General features: G+C 38.1%; 2 protein-coding genes across 2 annotated transcripts; both read left to right on the top strand.

The window, feature by feature from the left end:
• Window positions 1–456: 456 nt before the first annotated feature.
• Window positions 457–13,818, top strand: PI4K2B (phosphatidylinositol 4-kinase type 2 beta). Its single transcript, XM_088539941.1, has 10 exons — window positions 457–778; window positions 2,589–2,746; window positions 6,508–6,708; window positions 7,228–7,359; window positions 7,867–8,020; window positions 9,555–9,622; window positions 10,042–10,141; window positions 11,226–11,359; window positions 12,504–12,563; window positions 13,496–13,818. The coding sequence occupies exons 1-10, from the start codon at window positions 475–477 to the stop codon at window positions 13,667–13,669; spliced, it is 1,485 nt and encodes a 494-aa protein (XP_088396067.1). The 5' UTR covers window positions 457–474; the 3' UTR covers window positions 13,670–13,818.
• A 1,583-nt stretch (window positions 13,819–15,401) lies between these two features.
• On the top strand, window positions 15,402–23,832 carry ZCCHC4 (zinc finger CCHC-type containing 4). Its single transcript, XM_088540065.1, has 13 exons — window positions 15,402–15,513; window positions 15,603–15,721; window positions 16,019–16,101; window positions 16,748–17,023; window positions 17,535–17,615; window positions 17,909–17,981; window positions 18,828–18,978; window positions 19,453–19,553; window positions 20,823–20,944; window positions 21,285–21,360; window positions 21,830–21,881; window positions 22,309–22,453; window positions 23,688–23,832. Exons 1-13 carry the CDS (start codon window positions 15,402–15,404, stop codon window positions 23,818–23,820), a joined length of 1,524 nt encoding a protein of 507 aa, XP_088396191.1. The 3' UTR covers window positions 23,821–23,832.
• The last annotated feature ends 229 nt before the right edge of the window (window positions 23,833–24,061 follow it).

Raw genomic sequence — 24,061 nt, 5'->3', positions numbered from 1 at the left:
AAAAAAAAAAAAAAAAAAGAAGATGTGCCATTGCTCCAGAAGTGCTCCACGTGTGTATTTCTCCCCTATGTTAGTGTGAGGTCTGTGAACAGCTCCGTTTGGGTTGCGGTACTGAGGAAGGTCCCCTCGAACGGAGAAGCCTCTGAGAACGTAGCCGGCTCGGAGCCTTGCAGGGTGTCGAGGTTACCTGCGCGTTCTTCTTCAGATTAATAAAGAATGCGGGGCCACGGACAAAACTGCAGGGAGGGGAAGAGGAGGGAGAGCAGACGCCTCGTTGTACACACTCACCGTTTTGGGACAGAAACGCGCGCTTTCGGCTCTGTTCTCCCAGGCCGTTGCGGTGCGGGGCGTGCGCGGCGCCTTTAAGGCAGGTGGGCGCGGGCCGGGCGCGCATGCGCAGCGGCGGGGGCGGGCGGGTGCCGCGGGCCGCGGCGCGGGGCTCTGAGCGCGGCGGGGGCGGTGGCAGTAGCGCCCATGGCGGAGCCGGGCCCTGAGGAGCCCCGCGAGCGGCTGCTGCGCCTGGCGGGGCCGCCGCTCAAAGGGGCGCCCGGCGGCGCCGTGCGGCTGGGCGGGCAGCGCGGCGGCGAGTGGGCGGTGGAGCAGCCGGCGCGACAGCAGCAGGATGAGGATGAGGAGGAGGAGGAGGAGGAAGGCTCGGGGCCCGACGGCCATGGGGAGGGAGAGCCGCTGCTGCGGGCGCCGGGCCCCGGCCGCCGCCGCCTCACGGGCCCCGGCGCCGCCGCCGCCTGGGAGCGGGAGCCGCGCGCCGTCGCCGCGGGTGGGTGCTGGCCGGGCCGGCGCTGCAGCCTGCGGGGCTGCGGGCGCGGCGAGCGCGGGAGCCTGTCCCGGCGCGGGCGCGGGGCGTGCGGGCCCGGGGAAAACAGCCCTTTGGCAGGGAACAGCTTATAGGAACAGCTTATAGGCTGTGCTAGTAACTTCTGTATGTTGTGTTCTTCCCTTGGCATCCTTCAGGATTGAGGGTCCTAGCGTTGTCCCGAATCAGCTTGGATGAGCTCCGAGGACTTGAATACCTGAGTGATGAGGATGCGTTGGTGTTTATACCTTGCCCTGCTCCGCTGTCGCGTTGTGAAGCTTAGCAGTCAGGTTGTGTAGGCGAGCACTGCTCTTCAAACTGCGGCTTCGAGAGAGTAATGACTTCTTTCTTTCTCTCTTTTTCCCAGAGTGGTTGCAAGAAACAACTTTACTCACTTCTAACTGTAGGTTTTAGAGATTGTACCGGCAATGAATTGTGATTTGTAGCACTTAAAAAAAAATGGAAGTGGAAAGCTTCATTAGATTAACGTCTTTTTTGAAGAAACAAAAATGAAAGTTTTAATTTAAAGTTCAGTCCATCTGATCCAGTGGGCTGTAATTTTTGGTTCTCAGAAATGAGATGTCATTAGTTTTAGCTCTTTTGGTTTGTAACGTGTGCTGAGGCATTCCTGTGTTTTATACTTCTTAGGGTTTTTGTTTCAAAGGCATGTTATTATTTCTGGATAGTTCATGAATCAGGAAGTGCTAGTGGTCCAAGAAACGTCCTGCAAGTGTGGCCTGTGCTGCAGGAAAGTGTGAACAACAGTGATTTTTGATTTGTCTGTCTGCATGCTCTTCAGGTTTGACCCGTCTCAATAGGTGTCAGTTGTCTTTCCAGAAGGATGTACGAGTTTTTAGCTGAAATAGGAACAAAGTGATGTTGTCTCTGAATGCTTAATTTAATGTGTCTGTTTCTGAATATAGAAATAAGCCGCAAATTCTGCACAGACCCATTAAAATGTTCTCCATAAGAATATGGTTTAAAAGTTATTTTAATAAGCTACCGAAATTTCCAGTTTCAAAAGTTGTGGTAAGATAATTTCTGAGGGTTTAAATAGCAGTGAGTATAGGAAGTCTTGGCAGCTGTTTTCTAGTTCTTTAAAATCTTTAGTATCTGCAAAGAGATTATGTTCTGGTTGATGTACCTAAAAATCCTGTAAATTGTTTGTGGTGCTTGAATCTTAGAACGATGATGGCATGAAGTATGGGGTATTAATTCTACTTGTCAGTGGTCCATGTTATAGACTGTTCAGCGAATAACATCTTTGTGTCCTAGATGACGAATATGTTAGCCAAACTGTTAGACAAATGATACCCTTCTAATACCTAGTGCTTAATGGGCAATTTACTTTCAGATAGTTGACACTACTTTAGTGGGTTTTTTCTTTTGTTATATGGAAAAGCTTTGGTGCACCTGTGTGTTTGTTTTTTGTTTGTTTGTTTGTTTGTTTCCCCTCCACTGGCTTGTGTTTTTTTTTTTTCTTTAATTTAGATTCCTCTATACAGAAGAGGTCTTAAAATATTATTGAATAATACAGAAACTTTGCAGTTATGATCTGAAATTAGTTATTGCAGAGTGGGCAGTTTTATTTTAAATGAAAGATTTATTAGGCATTTGGTGAAATCACCAAATCAACAATGATTTAATAGGTTGATTTTTTCAGCATTAACAGGAAACATTTGTATTTTTTTTAAATGTATCTACTTATGAGGTTCATTTTTAATGTAAATTCCACTGAAGAGTGTTTTTTTTTTTTCTTTTTTTCTTTTTTCAGGAAATACAGGACATGCTGTTGATATGAACATATTTTTGGATGATCCAGAGTTTGCGGAAATTGTTCAGAGAGCTGAACAAGCTATAGAGTGCGGAGTTTTTCCAGAAAGAATCTCTCAAGGGTCCAGTGGAAGTTACTTTGTCAAGGATCCAAAGGGGGTGAGCATATTATTATGTAATCAGGCACTATCAATGCTATCAACAATTAGTTTAAAAGGTGAAAAACCGTTAAAATATCTTTTGATAATTTATTGTACGCTAAAATCATTGTCAGAAAGGTTTGGGGAGAGAATCTTTCTTTCTGAAGTTGGAAAGAAAAAATCAACTTATTTCTTTAGGGTTCTTGTATACAATGATATGAACATGAAGCCTCTGTTTAGATTTCAGCAGGCTTTAATTTCTGATCCACTCCTTCAGTTTTTATATTTTTGTGCATGTATTTTATATTTTTGTGCATATATTCAAACTTGATACTTCTTTTAAAGTGGAAGATTAAAAGAAGATTGTATCTTATTTGATTAACACAATGGAAATGTGCTGGGCAAGTATGGCCAAATATTTGTGTAAATCAATGCTTCACAATGCATCAAATGTATGACTTGTGTATTTTGTGGAGTTATGCTAAGAATACTTTAAAACTGAGTGATTGTTCAAGGCTTTCTTTTGCTAATGTGTGCAGTCAAGATGTTTTATGCTTGAAAAATAGTGAGTGGAGAAATCACTAGCCAAAAAAATAATATTTGTTCTAGGTTTATGTGTTTGCAAATCAGCATTGTCTAATGACATATTTCAGTTGTGTTTGATGGCTAACAATGACTTGCTGTGTCCTGTGGTTGGTAGGAGCATATACACCACTTTCTTAACTGCAGTAGTTAATTTTACTTTTGTTTTGCATTGAAAGCTGTAGTGCTGTTTTAGTTCCCATCTGGGTTTCTAGAAATTCTTATTGTTGCTGTTCCCTTTTCCGCCCTTACATATGCAGGTCCTACTTGAACGTAAGACTAAAGAACAGTGTTTTTTTTTTCTTTTTTTTTTAATAGGCCATAAAAGTAATTTCATTGCAAAATATGAATGTGTTTGTCAGCAGGAGACTGCAGGAATACTAAATTCTTTCTTTCAATATTCCGTTATTATTTGTGCTAAATGTAGAGGTTATCTTGGTTGATTATTCCTTTTAAAGTTCTAGTAAACTTTGTTTGTCAACAGTGAAACTCTTGTTTGTAGAATGGGTCTTGCATGCTGCTGGAGATCAGCTCCCGAGTATTGCATCATTCTCCCTAAGACCAGTTTTGTGACTTGCTTTCTCCTGCTCTCCTTCTTGTGCAATCTCCTCCTACCTGAGAAAGAGCTTATTAAAAATGTTTAGCTCTCTTTCTTGTTAGCTACCGAAGTGTTTACCAGAACTAATACTATGTTTAGCTACAAGTTAAGCAAAATATAGCTGGCTCTTCTATGAGGTCTAGGTCTCTCTGGTTCTGCCAGAAAGACAAAAGTCAAGCTGTCTAAATAAAATTACCTTTGCACATGTATTTCCCTTACTTGGATGAACATTTCTGTGTTTGCTGCTTGCTACTTAGCCAGGTAAAAGCCATTACCAAGCTCTTCTGCAATATCTCTTTGAGAGTTCAGCCGCTGACTAACTGGTAATGCTGATGGAGCCAGTTAATTTTGCCTTGCAAAGTTAGGACTGGCCTCGTAGGTTGTCTGCACACAGAGCTGCCCATTCTACATCAGGCTTTAATTTCAATGGTGCTACAAAATTTAGTACCAAGTATACTATTGTGTTTTGAGGGAAACCAGAAGCCACTAGCTTTGTTTAGAGCAGCACCATGTGAGTCAGTAGATTCAATTAAATAACTTTTTAATGATTCTAAACTAGTGTTGGAACTTTGACCAAAGAAGTATACCAAATAAACCCAATGTACTGCGAATTTTCCAAACAGCTGATTCAGTAATATATTCAACAAGCATTAGTGTGCATTCCAAATTGTCGTCTTACATGAAACATTTATTGTAAGCATATAAGTGTTTTGTAGAGATCTGAATTGACTGTGCTTGTGCATACTTACCTGGGATTTGGAGCGTAAGCTTAGAGTCTTGGATAATGGCATCCTGAAATCTAAGAGTTCAAAGGATATAAATGTCATCTTATTTCTTTCTGCTGTTGATCGGAAAGTTAGTTTGTAGGATGAATGCAAATAATTCATAACTTATTTCTCTTGTTAATTGGTTTAAAAAAAAGTCAAAATAGGTGAGATAGGTGATGCTATTGATGTCCGTCTTGTGAACTCTGTTTAGAAACTGAATGAAAGAAACTCCTTGTAGTTAGCATGCCTTGCAAGAGCGAGGTTAAAAAGAGATGAAAGCTTGCTGGAATGTGGGGAATTAGTCTCAAGGTAAACCAGCACTTGCAGAAGGAGGATGATACTTTGGTTGCCAGGAATCTTGTTCATGACTTATCTTACCTGTTTGGTGTAAAATAGCTGTGAGGCTGGTAGTGCAACGATGGACTAATGTCTATCTATGTGCAGGGGAGGTTGGACTACAAGATCTCTAAAGGTCCCTTCCAACCTTAAGGATTCTATGGTTCTATGACAGTTTTGGCTTATTGAGGAATCCAGCTGTAGTTAGGACTTCAGGAGAGAACTAGTATGTGAAAATGTTTTCCAAACAGATGTGTCTGAGCGTTTGAGATATGAATTTGACTTATCACAGCTCTTAGAAGGAATAAAGATGCACCAGTTCTAAATGTGAGCTGTAGAAATGGCGTTATGTGGCTTTGATGCATTAGGCTCAAGTGTGTCACAGCTACTCGGAAGGTTATGTGTTTTAGTGCAATAGCAGTGCTGGGGTTTGAGGCTAACATGCAGACTTATGCAGGAGGCAAGCTTAGTACCTCTCTCCTAGAACAGGAACATCTTGGGTGATTCCTGATGAACGTCTGACTAACCCGTTCTTGGCAACATCCTGTCCTGGACACTCCGCAACCAGGCAGCGCATTCCAGTGTTTAGCTACTCTTCATGTGCAAAGGATTTTCCTTGCATCTTATCTGCTAGGATTCAAGGCTATCATTTATCATCACTTTTGTAGCAGATGTTGTTGTTGTTCTCTCTACAATGAGAGGCTTCTGGGTTTCGTGTCACCTTTTACTGAGTCCAAGGCTAATCAATCCCAGTTCATGCAGTGTTTCATTACTTGTGTTTTTCTAGTTATTTTCCCTGTTTTTCGACATTCTCCTATTCCTTTCTCCTCTGCTTTATTGGAGTACCCCAAACTGGATGCAGTACTCTTGAGTTGTATTAAATTTTGCTGTATCTCTCCAAAGTAAAATACGACTGATAGTGTGAAGCATTGTCAGCTTTGCTCTGAGCTTTGCTGTACTACAGCTGTAAAAGATGGTGCTGATCTCTGGAATTGCCATCAAATAATGGAAGAATTACTCTGCAATATATTTTATCTAAAAGCAATAAATAAAACGGATATAAAATATTAGATGTAGTGTATTATTAACACACTGTGTATTTATCACTTTCCTAAAAACATTGTATCTTTCTCTGGAATATCAATGAACCATCAGGGATCCTGCAACCTGTAAACTACTGTGAAAAACTCTTTTTAGGTAGCAAAAATTGACAGTTCTTTTTAATTTTGAAAAGTTAGTAAATGTTAGATCTACTTTAGGTTTTCTGTTATGAAGAGTTTGTTTAAAATTTGTGCTGCCTCTGTACAAGCATTTGATGATAAAATTATTTGGGATGCTGTTTTGGTATTTCTAGTTTTACTATTTCATCACCTGAAAAGAGCCAATTATAAAATGCAGTGTATAATATTTGAATTCTTTTTGAAAATTAGTTATTTGAAAGTATTAATATTTTACAATTTTAGTATTTGTACTTAAATTTTATATTGCATACCTTAGAAAAGCATTGGAGTGTTCAAACCAAAATCTGAAGAGCCTTATGGACATCTAAATCCAAAGTGGACCAAATATTTTCACAAGATTTGTTGTCCTTGCTGCTTTGGCAGAGGCTGCCTCGTTCCAAATCAGGGATATCTCTCTGAAGCTGGTGCCTATCTTGTGGATGACAAGCTGGGGCTAGGAGTTGTACCTAAAACTAAGGTAAAGTTAAGTTGTGTAAGTTACTAGAATGTGAAAAATACACAACCACAGGCTTGTCTTTCTCTGGATTGTGGTTGTAAAGACATCATTATATATCATGTAATAGCTCATATCATTTCTAAACTATTGCAAGTGCTAAGGTACTGTGGTTTGGCATGGTGTGAGATTCTGTTGTAACAAGTAAGTTTAGGTCTGAAGAGATTTTTTTCTTTTCTTTATTGAGTAACTGTTCTAGCACTTTCTGGTGCTTTCATGCTTGATGTTTTGGTGAAGGCCATGAAGATTGCAAAAAGCAGAAGATAAAGATACCCAGTTAAGTATTTTAGTCAAAAATTTCTGTTCAGGCTACACAAAACAACATGTGTTTATCTTTTCCTGTGAAGTTTTTCTATACAGGAAAAACAAAAAGATACTTTTTTTTTTTTTTTTTGCATTTTTGGTAGGTAAGCATAAAACTTGCTGTAAAGCTATAATTAAAATAAGCAGATTTTAGCTATATTTTAACTTTTATATCTTAAGGTTGTCTGGCTTGTCAGTGAGACCTTTAACTACAGTGCAATAGATCGTGCAAAGTCAAGAGGAAAAAAATATGCTTTAGAAAAAGTGCCAAAAGTTGCTAAAAAATTTAATCGAATTGGACTACCTCCTAAGGTAAGCCTAAGAAGTCATTTATGCATTTTCTTCTCTTTCCATAAATGATGGACTCAGAAGCAGAAGTGGCTTTGTAGCCACTTGTATCCATTTGCAATCTTACTTTCTTCTGGAGAAGTAACAATTTAAAATGTTTACCTTTTCCGCCTCCCCTCTTTGACTATTTTTCCCATGTTTGGTTGGTTGTCTGCATTTTGTTCCTGGTTAATTCAAAGAGTGTTTAAACAATGTTTAATTTAAAACTTAAAGAAAAATCTGAAGAATGTTTTCTTTTTTAAGAAAAAGGAAGTTTTGAGTCTGTAGCTTTTTTAAGGATTTAGAGTGAAAGAAAAAACACTTAGTCATCTTACTGTTGTAGGTAGCCCTTGTCAAATGGCTCTGTGTCATATTGCCTGTGTTCAGAACTTGAGTATCTTTTTTTTTTTCTTTTCTTTTTTCAGTTAATATTAAAATTATTTTAATGACCTACAGAAGTGTGTTTCCTAAATCATTTTTTTAATGTTTCAGGTTGGCTCCTTCCAGCTGTTTGTTGAAGGGTATAAGGAAGCTGACTACTGGCTCAGGAAGTTTGAAACTGATCCTCTACCTGAAAATACGAGGAAAGAATTTCAGTCACAGTTTGAGAGATTGGTTATCTTGGATTATGTCATCAGAAATACAGGTATCTGTCGCAGTGTCCCTTGGTGCCTCCCTACTCTCTTGAGGCAGTGCTGGTTGATGGTTGCATTTCACATCCTTTCTCCCCTCACATACAACTAAAGGTCAGAATGTTGCTTACAAACTCAACACAATCTATTTTGGATTCAAACATTGAAATTACCATATGTGATAAGATCCAAGCAACACTTTTTGGTGGTTACTTGATAGTTTTAAGCAACACAGGAACCTGAAAACGAATGCTTTTTGTTGTCCTTTGCAGTGTGTCAGTGGACTGTAGCTGCCTGCTTCTCTTCCTCAAAAGAGTGTACAAGGGATGCTGGGGTCTCAGGGGCCGTAAGAGAAACCACAGCTAAGCTGGAGCCTAACAACAGCCACCCACTTCTGCATGAGTGCAAAATAACTTTTTACATGTATTATGATGTACATCTCTCAGTTCCCCTGCATTCCTTCACTTGAATGTTGGATGTCTTCTATTGGCTATGTGGGTGGTTTGTTTCCTCGGGGATCTAAAGAATATTTTATCTAAATAAAATAAAATTTTATTCTTTGCTCCTTTTGTCAGAGGTGGCATCTTCACTGTTCTTAGGTATACTAGCTCAAGTTTATTTTCCTTTTCTTAAATTCAGTTACTAGAAAGGAATCCAGCTGAAGATAAGTCACCATAACCTCTTTTTAGCAACAGTCTGAAATAAGTTAGCTTGATGAGAAGGACATGGTGCTTTTTTGCTGCTGCTGTGATCTGTCAGCTCTAAGAGAGCCAAGTGCTCCAAAACAACTTGCTGTGGAACAAGACCAAAACTGTTTCCTATGACTTGTGGAGAAGATAACTTAAAATGGAAGAATTCACTATGTGGATGGTGATTTACATTAATTCAATATATCTAATCATGTAGAATACAAAAAGAGTTCTGAAAGTAGATGCTTAACTAAACTTAAGGAAGATCCTCTGAAAGCCTTAATCACCTCAATTCCTTCTGAATGGTGAAGATAACCTTTTCAGAAACTGAAGATGACCTCTTTGAAGATGGAGGGGAAACAAAAAACATTTCCGTTTTCTTCAAATCTCATGCCTCATACAATTTTAAAGGGCTTTTCTTTTTCCCCACCAGCATTAATATAGAAGCTTAAAACTTAAGTCGTCTTGGCTGCTGATAATGTTCTTTTTTGCAGGAAAAATGCACTCTGCAAGTGGTCTTTCTGCATCAGTGAATCAAAATAGTTTCTTTTAGGTTTCTTGGTATTTTTATTGTATTCATCCAGTGGGAGAAACTAAAAATAATATGTAGTTAAACCTGTGATACACTCTCAGTCTTTTCAGTAGATCAACTTTTAAAAATCCTTCAGTAAAGTGCAAATATATATATATATATATATATATATATATATATACACACACACACTTTTTTGGAGTGTCCAAGTTTGTAAACACTTAGCCTGACTATTGATAAATTCTCAATTAATGTTACAAATTGCTGCATGCCATGTTAGATGACTAATTCTTAAGTAACTTGTGACATGCATTTTCCTTTTTAAAGACAGAGGTAATGATAACTGGTTGGTCAGGTATGAAAAACAAGATGGTGGAACTGATCTGTCAGATAAGGTAAGAAGAGTGTATTCTTACACTGTTTACTGTAATAACTTGGTCTTGTGTGGGAGTGAATGGCTTTAATGCTGGTGCACAGTAAAGGAATTTGATACTCCATTATGTTAGGTAAATGCACAGGCTGCTTGGAATAGACTGGTCTGGATAAAATCACACTGGAAGTTATTTGTATTGTTCTATAGCTTTTTTCTTTATTAGACTTATCTATAATAGTAAAATTGTCTGCTGAAAATGCATTCCTTCGTTTATTTCTTGGCTCTTTTTTATATTATATTTGTATTTGGAAAAGAGCTCCTGTTCCTTGATGTTGGAGTAAGAATCGTGAGCTTGAATTTGTTTTACGTGGGTAGTGTCTTTAATGTCTTTCAACTCTTTTGTATGCATGCGTATTTCATTTGGACACGTTCTTTCTGCAGGATATCCAATGGACTGTAACTAAAGATCCTATTATTAAAATAGCTGCAATTGACAACGGGTTAGCTTTTCCTTTTAAGCATCCTGATGAGTGGAGAGCGTGTAAGTGACTAATCATCTGTTGGGGAGACTCACTGCTAAATAAATATTCCTGGATGAGGCTTCTGCGAGGAACCTTCCTAACTGGCAGGAAGTGGTTGTGAGGAGCTGGGTTGTTTGGCCTAAGCTCCATCCCCAGGAAGGTTGTGGAGCAAAGCCTGTGGAAAGCCATGCCCAAGTGCGGGCCTCCCTATCCCCTTCTTGTTCTCCATACAGGGATTTACATGGATTGACCAACTGGAGAGCTCTTTGAGAGGACCAGCTCATTTGTGAGGGGAGGGCAGTGGTTATTGTTTCCCTTGACTTTAGCAAGGCCTCCCTTAGAATCCTTGTAGGCAAATGGATGAGATACGGCCTGGAGAAACAGACTGTGAGGTGGGTGGAAAATTGTCTGGGCTGGGCTGTCAGGCTCAAAGCCCAGGAGCAGTACTAGAAAGTTCAAAAGGTGTTTGCCACTGGTCACCTTTACTGGTCTGCCCTGGGCCGGTAGTGTTTCATGCTCTTAACAGCCTGGATGATGTGGGTGCATATTCTCTCAGCCAAGTTACTTTCAACGATCCTTTCTAACCTAAATTACTGTATGGTCCAATGCTAATACTAAATGCTCTTGGGGAAAAATAATAAATGTTTTTCTCGATCTGCTTAGAAGGCATCTTAGGAAACTAAGGATTTAATAAAAGACAGTAGCTACCTGTTTTGCTAATTCTTCAGTATAAGCCATGCTCCTAAAATGTTTTATTTGATAATAGCCATTATTTTACTCTAAGGAAAATTGTATTACTAAGTAAAATAAAGCATTTATCTCTATTTACAGTATTTAATTTGCTTCAAGTAAGTATTTATTACTTAGGATTTTTTTGTTGTTGTTGTTTGGAGGTTAAGAAAAAGGTTAAGTAAGTTGCAAAGCTATTTCTGTAACTGTAGCCAAAAAGAGGATGTGGGAAACAGATGACCCTTCTTTTTTTTTTTTTTTTTTTTAAAAAAAAAAAAGGTATCTGTGCCTGAATGCACCGTAGTATTATATCCAGAGAAAACATTTAACTTCTCTTTTTGCTGATCTGTAAATGTAACTGTTTTTCTTTCTTAGATCCCTTTCACTGGGCTTGGCTTTCTCAAGCAAAAGTTCCTTTCTCTCAGGAGACCAGAGATTTGGTTCTTCCTCGAATTTCTGATATGAACTTTGTGCAGGATCTTTGTGAAGATCTTTATGAACTGTTTAAGGTGAATATGTTGCTTCTTTAAATTGAAATTTATTGAAAGAGCTAATAGTTGTAATGGAATAGTTAGAGGTTTGTTCTTTTAATGAATTTAACCTGTATGTCATGATCCTGTGCAATTTTCGATGTAATGCTGACATGGCACAAAGGGTTTATAATTGTGGGAAGCTGTCACTAATGTGACTAATTGATAGTAATCAGCTTACTCAAAACCACAGTTACCTCTTATAAAAGAGTTTTACTTAATGAAAGCTAATTACCTAATAACAAAAATCTTACTAATGTATCTGGGTGTCATGTGCTCATATGCACATGTGAATGCACACGCGCACACACATTTTTCAAAAACTGTAGCAACCTGAGAAAATCATATTTGTTCTAACCTTAGATACTTCTGTAATTTTCATATCATTAACTGTTTCTGGGCTGACACTAAAATCTTGCGTATTTTATTGAATGAGTTTCCAAATGACAATTTTATCAAATTTACTTTAAATATATGAAAACTGTGCTGCAGTATAGACATGCATGCAAAGGACTGTCTGTTTTGAAACCTCCATAAACAATTATAAGCTTTGGTAGAGATAATTCATAACATGTAAATGTATCTAGTATTCAAGTTGAATAATCCGAATGGCAAGGGTTGATAGAAATGTTAATTTAAGGCATATAATGAAAATGTGGCTGTATTTGCAACGTTTCAGTAGATCCTGAAAAACGTTCACTAGTATTTACATCTTTGATTCAGTTGTTTTCAAAACAGCTCCACATGGTCTGATAATCACAGCAGAAGTCCATAAATCTGAAGGAGGAAGTACTCCTTCACCTGTAAAGACAGGCTTTGCAAATTGGAGTTGTGCAACATCATATGATGATATCAAGCCTGCCTAGAAATGTTTTAAAGACATATCTGTGGGTTCTCTTTTATGATTATGGTAAATTCTTTATTTTCATATATGCATGTTTGCTGCAGCAAGAGGCCTTTTTTGTGGGTCATACAATGACTATTTGAACCTTTCAGAAATTATTGTAATATCGATACATGTGACCATGTATACTGTGAGCTTGATGAGTTTGCATGTTAAGCATGCAGTTAAAAACAAATACTCATTTCCTATAGTAATAACTGTTTATTTTCTTTACCAAAGACTGATAAAGGGTTTGACAAGGCTACTTTTGAAAATCAAATGTCCGTTATGAGAGGGCAGGTAAGACTGGCTCTTTAAAGTGTTTTTTAGCTGTTCAATACATACTCACTTCTTGTCGGTTTTATTTCAGAGATATAAAAATAACTTGTATTCATTCAACTTGAACTGTGCCAAGTAGCTTTTTTTTTATGATGAAGTAGTTTGCTGCAGGAAGTTTGTTATTTCTCAAAAGGTTTGAGAGGGGGGAAAAAATGATATGATCAAGAGAAACCAAAAGCCTCTCTCTGAAATAGAGACATGTGGCTGAGGGCGTTTACATTCATTTCCCACTGTAATGGTTAAATCTGGAGCCTTTTTTTTGCTTTAGCATCCCCCCACCCTCTGGGTTTGGATAGAGAGCTCAGTAAAATTTCTCTAGTGGTACAAGAATGTGTCACTGCAGGAGATGTTACGTTCTCAGGCATGGATTAGAAAAAAATGCTGTCAGTTACTCTTGGAAAACCTTAAGAATTAAAAGAATTAAGTATCTAGTTGATTAAATACAAGGAGGCTAAAGAACATTATGTCTTGGGTACTACTGTAAAGGGGAAGATCTTTAAATCCTAGATGCCAAAATTAGTTTTAAAAAAAAAAATTTTTTTTTGCAAAGTAGGGGAAAACACTTGGGGAGGGCTTCAAACCAACAGGAAAACCATCTACCTCAAGAACATGCAGAACAATCAACAAGCTAGCACAGGTCTGCAGAAAGCACCTTGGATAATATGAGCATAACATGGAGTTGCCAGAAGAGCCAAACCATGCAGAGGATGTTGTCTGTTAAGGTTATATTAAATCATTATGTTACTAAATAAAATAGTTTTGTTTGAAATAAAATCAATTTAGAAAGTACAGACTGACAAATTATTTAAGAAAGATATTCTAAGAGGGGCATCTAATTTTACAAGCCTATTGACTCCAGCTTAATTGTGCACCTCTCTCTCTTATTCTTTTAGATACTAAACCTTACTCAGGCATTAAAGGATGGGAAGAGTCCTCTCCAGCTTGTTCAGATGCCCCGGGTGATCGTGGAGAGAAGTAGCACTGGAAGTCAGGGCCGAATTGTTCATCTGAGCAACACGTTCACCCAAACCTTTCATAGCAGAAAGCCTTTCTTCTCCTCCTGGTAGCAACAAAGATATGAGAGAAAAGTCAATGTCTCAAATTTAGTAAGCTACTTTTGTGTAAAGGCTCTGCAATAATGTAATTCTGCTGTATGCCAAGAACTCTGGCTGCCAACACCTCAGAACTTAAATATATTTTGAATGTAATCAAAGTTTACATTTTTTGTGTCAAAATTGTGAATTCTTATGTCAGGGAATGAGAAGAACTTGTCTATACTGTATTTTTATAGGCTAAATTAATGTATTCTGAAGAATAATAATAAAGGGAAAATGCACAGTTTGCATATGCTGAAATACTACGTTTGAATACAATAGAAATTCTATTCATTTAATATAAAGATGAGAATCTGTTCCCTATCAGCTTTTTATATGGGCTTTAAAAAGAAGCGTGAGATGTTATCTTTGATTGTGAAAGTGCTTTTCCTTGTAATGTTTTCTGCTATCTTAATCTATTTATAGGTTTTCATAGGTTAATTACTTGAGGGGAAGCGGGAAGTCATGTCTATAAAAAAAAAAAAAAGTAAATAAAAAAAGCTGTTCTTGACATCCACGTAACAGAATGTGGGGAAGACTTGGTCCAAATGTGGGTGTTTTTGTTTTTAATTTTCCCCCCATCAAAGTGGGGATCAAACTTAGTATTTTCTTAGTTTAAATTATGTCAAAATCCTGCCCCCTGGTAAGTACGTACAGTTCCTACGGTGACTAAATATACTATGTGTATATTTCAGACAATGAAATTTCCTCTGGAGTTTTTTTGACTTACGTATTTAAGTACAGTTATGAGAAAATGTTATGTTTCTTTATGGACCTATCACAAAAGAATAACATTCTTAGAAGTCTGATTTTTGCCATAAGAGTACAAATGTGTGTAACTCATTACTGCTTACCAAAGTGGTTCTTCACTGTTTTTGCCTAAGCACTAAAGTGTTCCTCGCTAAACCAGCCCGCCTTCCAAATTCCTATCCACGTGCACCATTGTTTTTCACTAGAGAAGTCTAATACAGAGAGCATAGACTGATGGTTGTATCTGTAGCAGTGTCATGCTCCTCTGCCAATTTTTATTTGCTTTTATATTTAATGTTATATGGTTAAGACCTTCTGGTCCCTTTGCCAAGTTTGTGGCTTATGAAACATGGTAAATATTTTTATTTTAGCTATCTTCTGGACAATTTAAAAATAGGAATGGGAGAAAAACTGCTGCTTTTATGAAACCTTCAGTGTTTGAGACATTGCTGTATTTTGTAATTCTAAGCAATACCCTTGAACTCTAATAAAATGCTTTTATTTTATATAAATTTTGAGTGAATGTAAATGTTAATGTAGCATGTCAGCACTTCACTTGATTAGCTGCAATGTTAATGCCTTAAATGTAAAACTTAATCTACTGTGGGGTTTTACCAGAAGACTGAAGTGACCACCTTTATAAAGTTTCCAGGAGTTGTTTTTTTACCAAAGTTTATTAAAATTCAAAGGTGTTTATGTATTTGGCCTGCCTTCTGAGGACAATAAATGTCATAATCCCAAAGGCAGAGTTTTTAGTTTTGTTTTTTACTTCTCCTTGGCCGCCGGTAGTCCTTAAAGTGCTGGGTTTTTTTCCTTTTTTCCTTGGGCTTGGTCTACTCTGCTCCCCCTGCGGGCCCCGCCCCCCGAGCGCGCCGCGGGCCCCGCCCCCCGAGCGCGCCGCGCGGTGGCGCCGCGCTCCGTCTGCGCACGCGCCGCTCCAGCTCGCGGCGGTGTCATGGCGGCGCGCGGTGCGGAGGCGGCGGGCCCGCGTCTGGAGCGGCCGGTGCCGGTGCCGAGCGGGGCGACGCTGCTCGGCGCGGCCCCCGGCGCTCCCAGCTGCCCCCACGGTGAGCGGGGCCGGGCCGGGAGGTCGGGAGGGCCCCGTCGTGAGAGGGGCGGTTGAAACCATCGCGCGGTAACGGCTGCGCCTCGCCAGGGCCCACGCTTCTCTTCGTGAAGACGAGCCGAGCGCAGGAGCAGGGGAGGAGGTTTTACGCCTGCTCGGCTTGCAGGGATAGGAAGGACTGCAGCTTCTTCCAGTGGGAAGATGAGAAGGTACTTATTTTTTATTTTTCCCTTCACAGTATTCTTGCAGTGGAAAATAAATAAGTTATTTATTATAACTTTGCATAGTTTGAATTCAGAATGGGAGTGGTGTTACGCAGTGTGCCGCTACACGTGACACTGGTGTGAACACAGTTGTTCTTGTGGCTCCATAATCACACGGCTATGAGAATTTTTCTGAGCAGAGGTTGCACCTTTCTAGCTTAACGGTGAGATTTAATCTGCAAAACAGAGCTGTGTCTCTTTGTTTTGTAACTGAGCGTCTATATACATACATAAATTTTGCAGGTGTCGGAAGCTAGGCTTGCAGCACGTGAAGAATATAATAGAAATCATCAGCCTTCTTTTACTCACAGACAGAACGTGGAAAGGTATTTTCTTCTAAACATTTTCTTCAATTAAAAACAGGTTAATGTAAATTTAAGTATTCAGATGTAGATATAATGCTTTAGGATTTTCTTTTCTAAAATATAAAAACAAACTGAAGGGACTTGGGAAAATGAGAACTGTTGTATGCAAAGGGGAAATATTATGACCTAATTGAATATTTCAACCTGGGAATTACATATATACTTTTTTTTGTCTGTGCATTTCTTTTCATATTATGTGCCAACAGCAGGTCAGTAGCAGTTTGAATTCAAAAAAAATATTTGTAATTTTCAGTGGACTGTGCAGAAATGCCAGGCTGTAAGTTCATATTGTGCAAGCAAGTAAAGGTAACAGAGTAACAAGTAATCCTGGTTCTGTGCATATAGAGTCCACTTGATAGTAGTGGATAGTGTAATCCAGTAACTTTATTGAGTGTCTCAACACTTTTGGGTAGCATGTTACTTGCTGTCAGAGTGGCCTTTTTTTTTCTTTTTTTTTAATAAATATTTCATTGGTGGGTTTTTGCAACACAAGCTTAAACTGCATGCCTTTTAACTGTTCAAATTCTTACAAAATATGAACTTCTCCTTTATATCTTTTATAGATGTCTTTCCAAAATTTGTTCCTTTTTGTCTTTTGTGTTTAAAGATTAAAGAATTTTATTCTTCTGCCGCTCTCACAGAGGAAGTTTTGTCAGGATTGCCAGCAATTACTGTTGCCATCTGAATGGCAAGAACACAGTGGCCACCAGTTCCAATGTGATATCTCCACTGCCCAGTTAAAAACTCCCAGTCAACTTTTGTATCCCCTGGAGAACAAGAAGACAAATGCTCAGTATTTGTTTGCAGACAGAAGTTGCCAGTTCCTGCTGGATCTTATTATTGCCTTAGGATTCAGACGAGTGCTCTCTGTTGGCACACCCAGGTATCTTGTGGTGATTGTTACATCTTCCAAATCTGTCTCAAAAACGTGCAGCTTACTAATATTAAAATAATCTAGAATTTTCTCCCTCGGTAAGTAGTTCACTAGTCTTTAATTTTTGGGGATTATCCAAGCAGCTAGTGGGATCTTGCTTTGATCTGGTAAGATATGCAAGGTGACTATATCTGCAAGATGACTATATCTGCACTGCAATCTAAAAGAAATCTGCCAGTTAAAATCTCCTGCTTTATTTGCTGCAAAAGTGCCAATTAGTTTCTTTGCTTGCATTTGATTTCTTCACAATGGATTGAAGAGTGTTCACTGGCTTTTTAATTTTTTTTTTAAGACAGACATGTTTATAACTATAAATATTAGCCAAATGGAGTCACATTGTTATTATATTTTTTGTTTATTCAGTTTTCTGTAGCTATTTTTAATTTTAGTAAAGAATCAGGCATTCGTGTCTTGCAAGATATTTTCTGAAGCATATGGTTATATGGTTATTATATTCTAGACTTCATGAAATGATTCAGTCAAAAGCGTCACAAGACGAAGATTTCGGCGTTAGAAGCCTTCTACTAGATATTGATTTCAGGTAGGTTTTCTAAGCATATACCTGTCTGAAGAATACAGGCTTCTGCACATATTTACAAGTTGTCTGTTCTTATGTTTGAGAATGGTGCTTTTCTTTCACTTTCCCCACTCTGCATCTCCCCTTCCACACACATTCATCCATGACACCTACGGTTTGAGGAAAATATTTGTACTTCATTGTTCACAGTGTTAGTATTGTTGTAAGTAATCAGAATGCTTTTTAACTGTAAATGCTCTTTAGAGCAGACAAGATGCTGTTCTATTTTTCTACTAATTTTAAAATTTACTTTACAGGTATTCACAGTTCTATACAGAGGATGAATTCTGCCACTATAACATGTTTAATCATTATTTTTTTGGTGGAGAGGTAAGACCAAACATTTCTTGACTATTTCATAGTATAATCATAGTGTAATTAAATTCCAAACACTTTCAAAGTATTTATCTCAGTAATTACACAATTGCTGTTTGCTCTTCCCCTGTCATTAGTACTAGGCCATCTCTAACTTACATAAATGTACTTATTGTGATACTGTTCCCACTTTTTGGATAGCTTCCATATTTTTGTGTTCTAAAACCTAGTTTTGAATGGGTTCTTGAAAAGAGAGGAAAAAAAAAGCTGTCTAAAGGAAGCTGAGGGCTGGTCTGAAGCCTTGTCTTTGAGTCTTTTTAATCCAACACTCTATTCAGAGTTCATGTTATTGAATTAAATCAAAAGACCTTATTCAGCTGCATGAATAGTACTCTGGTTTTCTTTTCAAGATGTGGAAAGTTGATAGCTGTGATGGCAGTGTATCATTTAAGCATTCAAATTGCAGCACTTCAGAACATTAATATTGTAGAGAAAAATCTATTTTTAATTGCAATAAAGCTGAGTAATAGAGGGAACACTGCAAGCCAAATTGGGATGATGACTATGTTGCTTTTTAAATTATTTTTTAAAATAATGGAGTCAGTGTTGGATTGCTAAAATCTCCAATTTATAAATGCCTTGATACATCAGCTCAAACTGAATAAGGCAATTGTTTTCAATGCTGCAGTTCTGGTGTATGCTGGGTTTTGTTTTTTTTTCCCTGAAATCCTACATTCACCAACACAAGAAGAATGAATTACTTCTTCAAAGTTGTAACTGCTAAAATAATCTTTTCATTGCCAAATACAATCTAGTTTCCAGAAATGTAGATTCAAGAGCTGTAATTTGTGTCTCTCTCAGGCCGCACATGAAACTTGCCAGCAATTCTTGTACCAAGACACAGGTGAAAGAGTCATTATGGTGACTGATCCCCCTTTTGGAGGATTGGTGGAAGCACTGGCTTCTAGTTTCAAAAAGATGATGGCAATGTGGAAGGAGACAGAAAAAGAAGGTATTACAAGCAGATAGGTGGGTTGAGTTTGTAATATCACCCTAAGAAAAAGCACATATTTAAAAGTCCATAATTTTGGATATTCTAGTCAGTGCTAACACATATATTATGGTTTCTAATGATAAAATATTTGATTTACTAATACTTGGTCAAATAATACCTCTTATCTATTATATAATTATTTAATATCTATAGTTATCTACTAAAATCCACTTTACAATTGACATGGACTTTAAAGGGGGAGAAGAACAAACTATCAAACCAGTATTACTTCTTACCAACCTAGGGACGTGAAACAGGTGGTCTGAGTTAACTTACCACTCCATATAAATATGCCAAAAACATCCTGTCATCCTAGGAAGTAGATCCTATGACCTGCATGACATACATACATTGAGAGCAGTTAATGTAAACTTTTCATGCTTCATGTAGGCTGTTTTTCTTTAAAGTACATCTGACTCTCTGCACTTCTAGGTGATAACAAGCAAGAGATGCCCATGTTCTGGATATTTCCGTACTTCTTTGAGTCTCGCATTCTTGAGTTTTTCCCAAGCTTCAGTATGATGGACTATCAGGTATGACTAAGGCCACTGAGTCCCCTGAGCTTCCGTGCGAGGGGGTTATCAGTATGAGTGAGACCAGAGGCCTTGCTGATTTGTGGTGTGCTGTGCAAATGAGAAAATCAGTCAAAGTGGATCATGGATTGGCTTGTTTGCAGATGGCCTTCCACAACTTCCATTCTCCTGTTGGGGAGGCATTGCAAACCCTCTGATGCCCATCATGTAGACTGTGGGTTGTGAATTTGTATAAGGCCTACATTTGATAAACTGTGTCACACTGCTGCAGTTTTACTTACCTTTTAATTTTCCAGTCTTTTGTCCATTCGTTTGTTCTAAAATGTTTTCAATGGGACAAAACTTACAGTATCAAGTGCATGTTATTGCAAAACAGAGAACTTGAAACGCTATTGCGTTTTTCCAAAATGTTGAAATGTCAATAGTGCCCCCCCCTTCTTTTTTTTTTTTTTTTTTTTTTTTTTTTTTTTTTTAAGTGTTTCATCTGCAAAACTGCTAGAATCAGAATGGAACTGTAACAATGGAAGTTTTCATAATTGTGTAAAAAATGAACTTAAGGATTTGAACACAACAACATACTTGCTAAGATGTTTTGTGATCTCTTTACTGTTTATTGCTGGAAGTATATCCTGTACAGCTACGTAAAGCTACTTCTTGGCACTTGGGTCAGGAAGCAAAGAGAATTCTATCTTCAAGGGTAGTTTCACTTCTCTTCTGCCTTAAGATTGTACCAGGTATTGCAGAAAACCAATTTCATAGAAAGGAAATTTGTAGAAGACGACTGGAAAGCTGTATTAAGGCACAGATGCTGCATTCCTGCTAGTGTTCATAGAGGAAAATCTTCGTGCCAGGGTCTGCAAGAAGCAGCGCTAATTGGATTTGCAGCTATTTTAATTATTTTGGATAGGTTAAGATGCATAATAACTCTTGTACTACAAGACAAAAAAATAGTTCTTTTTTTAACAGGGAAAAACACCTCGTTTAAAGAAAAATGTAACAACTGCAATATCACAGTTATCTAGTGCAAAAGAGTAAAAAGGGAAAAGTTAAAAACTGTAGTGTTAGGAAGTGTGTTTCTGGAGTCTAGCCTTCTGTTATGGTACATGAATTCAGAAATGCTGTAAAATTTGTACTCTGACTAGGAGTTAGTCTTTATATAAAAATAAGAATTTAATAAGATATCTATAAAGACAATAAATTTGTATGTTCTGTCTATGATAACCGTTCAGTTCAAGACCTTTTCCCCCCTCTTCTCTCCTTATTTTCCAGGTAGACTATGACAATCATGCACTTTATAAACATGGCAAGACAGGTCGTAGGCAATCTCCTGTTCGTATCTTCACCAACATCACCCCAAGGATGATTGTACTCCCTGTTGAAGAGGGTTATAGGTAAGATGTCTTTACGCTGAAGTGACTATGAGAGTGTGTTTTTATTTGGGCCATGCAGTCCCAAATTTTATTGCTATTGCCAAACTTTTGAATGCAATATGTATTGCTAATTTGAATTCAAGCACATGAATTTTAGTATTTTCTACTTCAGGTGTCTCAATGATTGAGAGGCTCTGCTCTGAAGTAGTAATGTGAATCAAGAACATTATCTTTCATTTAGCAAAGTGATTTTGCAATCCTTACCCTTACCCTTACTGTCGACTCTATAAAACTTGCTTATGTAGTTTTGGATTTCTTGAGCAAGTATATACCAATGTATTTGTAACTTTATTTCTGCCAGGTTTTGCACTATATGTCAGAGATATGTTAGCTCTGGTAACCAACACTGTGAGATATGCAATTCATGTACATCTAAAGTAAGTATTTTGAGTTATTTCTGCAAATTTTGCACTAGTCAAATAACTTTGGTATTTTTTGCCATGGTAAAAACCTATTCTGGCATTGATTTCATTGGAAAACCCTAGCCAATTCAGTTCAGACAACTTCTCAGGATGTCATTTCTAACTCCCTGGGGATTAATTCCTGTTTCATGACTCCTTTGGCTTGGAAGGAGGGCTGCAGAAGTTCGCTGCTTGCTCTTTGTGATATTTTCTTTTGAGGGGTAATTTATTTATTTATTTAAGTTTGGGAAACTGAAGAACTTGTGAGCTTCAAAGTGTGGCAATTCTGCTGTGGTTGTCACAGATTCTAAAAGCTTCTTGCTTTTACGCTCTTTACAAAGTACATGTTGTTTTGTAATAAAATATATTGCTAGCTCAGTTTTAAGATGGAATCAATGGGTTTGTTTGGATTTTTTTTAAGAGAAAATGCATTCATCTTTTGTAGGATGGAAGACGATGGAAGCATTGTGCTCTTTGCAACAAATGTGTAAAACCGTGTAAGTACAGGAAAATATTTTTCTAAGGAAAAGTGCACTTGCTGTTTAAGCTATAATCCAAAAAAAAACTGGCATGACAAGCCAAAATATATAGAAGAAATATAATGTAATAATTCAGGACACAAGAATAAAGGAAGAAAAAAATCTCGATTTCAGAAATTGTCAGTAAATAAGTTGATTGGGTAGGTTTCCACTCTGTGGAAATGTGATGAATTCCTGCTAAGTCAAGGCATGCTAAATTCCACGAACATTTGTTATAGAACAACTTGCACGTTTTGATTTGTAATATTAGGACTTTCCTAATTTTGCAGACTTTTAAATGAGAATTTTATAAACGCATAGGCAATTTCTCTAAGTGAAAAGCTTGATTTCAAAATGACCATTATAAGCCTCTCTGAGATGATAGATCTTGCTATGCATTTTACAGCCTGGTTTCATTGTGACAAATGCAACTGCTGTGCTCTTCAAGACCATTCTTGTGAGAGGACCGACGCTGGCTGCTTCATTTGTGGCAAAGCAGGTCACAAGCGCAGTACCTGTCCCCGGCTCTCCCTCGCTAAAACAGCTTGCCAGTAAGTTTCATATTGCATGAATGTGACTGAAATTAACTTTCAGATGTGGGAGGTGATTCTTACTTCATGTAAGTGGTTATAGAAAGAGGAGATTTTAGACTTTTTATGCTGATACCAGTTTTCATTGTTGTTTGCATTGTCGTTGCATTGTAGTGGAAGTGTTGTGGGAAATTGTCAGCTGGAGGAGCATAAGATTGAAAAAAACAGTATGATTTGGGCAGCAAACTTACTATGTGTCCTAATCTAAACTGTAAAAATAGTGGCTTTTCTTTCAAAATGGATTTCTATGGATTCAACACTTACTAAATAGTGCATGGAAGATACCTCTGCTGAAAAGATTCAAAATAAATCTGAAGTAACCAAACACCTCTATCTCCTTCAAATTCCTCACCAAAGGGCAGACAAAGCAGCCACTGACACATTTTCCTTGATAGCTGTCTGTTCTGCTCGTTGTGTTTTCTGCTGTGTAGTTCTATACAACTTCTGTTGTAGTATCTTCAGGTGCCCTCTGTGCTAGACTCTAAATCTCTAGCCTGTAAGATGCTATCAATGAGGGGCATGTTAAGTGCTTTTTAAACTTCTTTTCCAGACTGTATTGGTTTGCTTACAGTTCTTCACTTGAGTGGGTGGATATATTGGTAGAAACAAGTCTGGCCTGCCAGAAGAGGCGCCTGTGTTGCATTGGACATTGGGAGGGCTGGATTGGCCTCAGGAGGTTGGCCGGGTGCGTGCCGGGTGGCGCTGGCCTGCAGGTGTCCTGCTCTGGTCCCGCTGAGCGCGTCCCTGAGCTCCGCTCCTACGGTAGTGGAGCTAAAATGTAGCAGTGTGCGTATATGTATGCATATACGTGTGTCTGTGTAGATGCATATGTAAATGTGTGTGTATGTACATTCATCTCTCCTTTTAATAAGTCCTTCCCTTAGTAGTTCGTTCTTTCTTTAAGAAAGTAAAAAGACATTAAAAAATTGTGAAAACCTAACTGTTTCTTCAGGCAGGCTCATCTTGTATTGTGATTTCAGGCCATCAGGACATTTTCTGTAATAAAAAATAAGCCTGCAGTTTGTCACAGGCAGAAAACAGTCCATTTGTAAAATGTACATACTGTAAAATGGAATGTCCCTTTGTCTTCTTGTGACAGTACTTGTGAGTTCATGTGCTTAAATGAACAAATTGTTTATATTATGAGCAAGCACTGCTGTTGCTTTAATATGTGCATTTCTTTCTTGCTTTACAGAACTGACAAAAAGAAAAGACATAAAACTGCAAATAAGGTAAAGATGGGGATCCATAGAACATCAGCTATGAAGCATGCAATACTCTCCAGAAAAAGAATAAAGAAGAAAAAGAGCTGCCACCTTCCCTCTTGATAGTTACCCAAAAGACTTACAAGCCTTTTTTTTTTTTTTTTTTTTTTGTAGCAGCGTGCTTTGATTCCCTTTTCTAACCCTATTAATGTTCAAAATAAAACCCGATTGAATTAAAAGGATTGTCACTTTATGTTTAACATCATTAGGGGAAGAAAATAAAAACCCACACACTGCGCTTCTAGCGCCCCTTTGCCTCCTGGGCCAGGGCTGTGTCCGGGCTTGGGCACGGCTCAATTCCGGG

The sequence above is a fragment of the Tinamus guttatus genome, unplaced genomic scaffold (assembly GCF_059628265.1).
Source record: "Tinamus guttatus ecotype Peru unplaced genomic scaffold, ASM5962826v1 Tinamus_guttatus_pri_ptg000052l, whole genome shotgun sequence".
Lineage (NCBI taxonomy): Eukaryota > Metazoa > Chordata > Aves > Tinamiformes > Tinamidae > Tinamus > Tinamus guttatus.
The sequence above is the reverse complement of the archived record's forward strand: the minus strand, read 5'-3'. Positions and strand labels throughout refer to the sequence as shown.

Bases quoted from the DNA above. Each gene is read 5' to 3' on its own strand.
- PI4K2B (XM_088539941.1), top strand. From the start codon at position 475: ATGGCGGAGCCGGGCCCTGAGGAGCCCCGCGAGCGGCTGCTGCGCCTG. The intron at 7,360-7,866 runs GTAAGCCTAAGA...TTAATGTTTCAG, and splicing joins GAATTGGACTACCTCCTAAG to GTTGGCTCCTTCCAGCTGTT. The intron at 12,564-13,495 runs GTAAGACTGGCT...TTATTCTTTTAG, and splicing joins TGTCCGTTATGAGAGGGCAG to ATACTAAACCTTACTCAGGC.
- ZCCHC4 (XM_088540065.1), top strand. From the start codon at position 15,402: ATGGCGGCGCGCGGTGCGGAGGCGGCGGGCCCGCGTCTGGAGCGGCCG. The intron at 17,024-17,534 runs GTATCTTGTGGT...ATTATATTCTAG, and splicing joins CTCTCTGTTGGCACACCCAG to ACTTCATGAAATGATTCAGT. The intron at 17,616-17,908 runs GTAGGTTTTCTA...TTTACTTTACAG, and splicing joins CTACTAGATATTGATTTCAG to GTATTCACAGTTCTATACAG.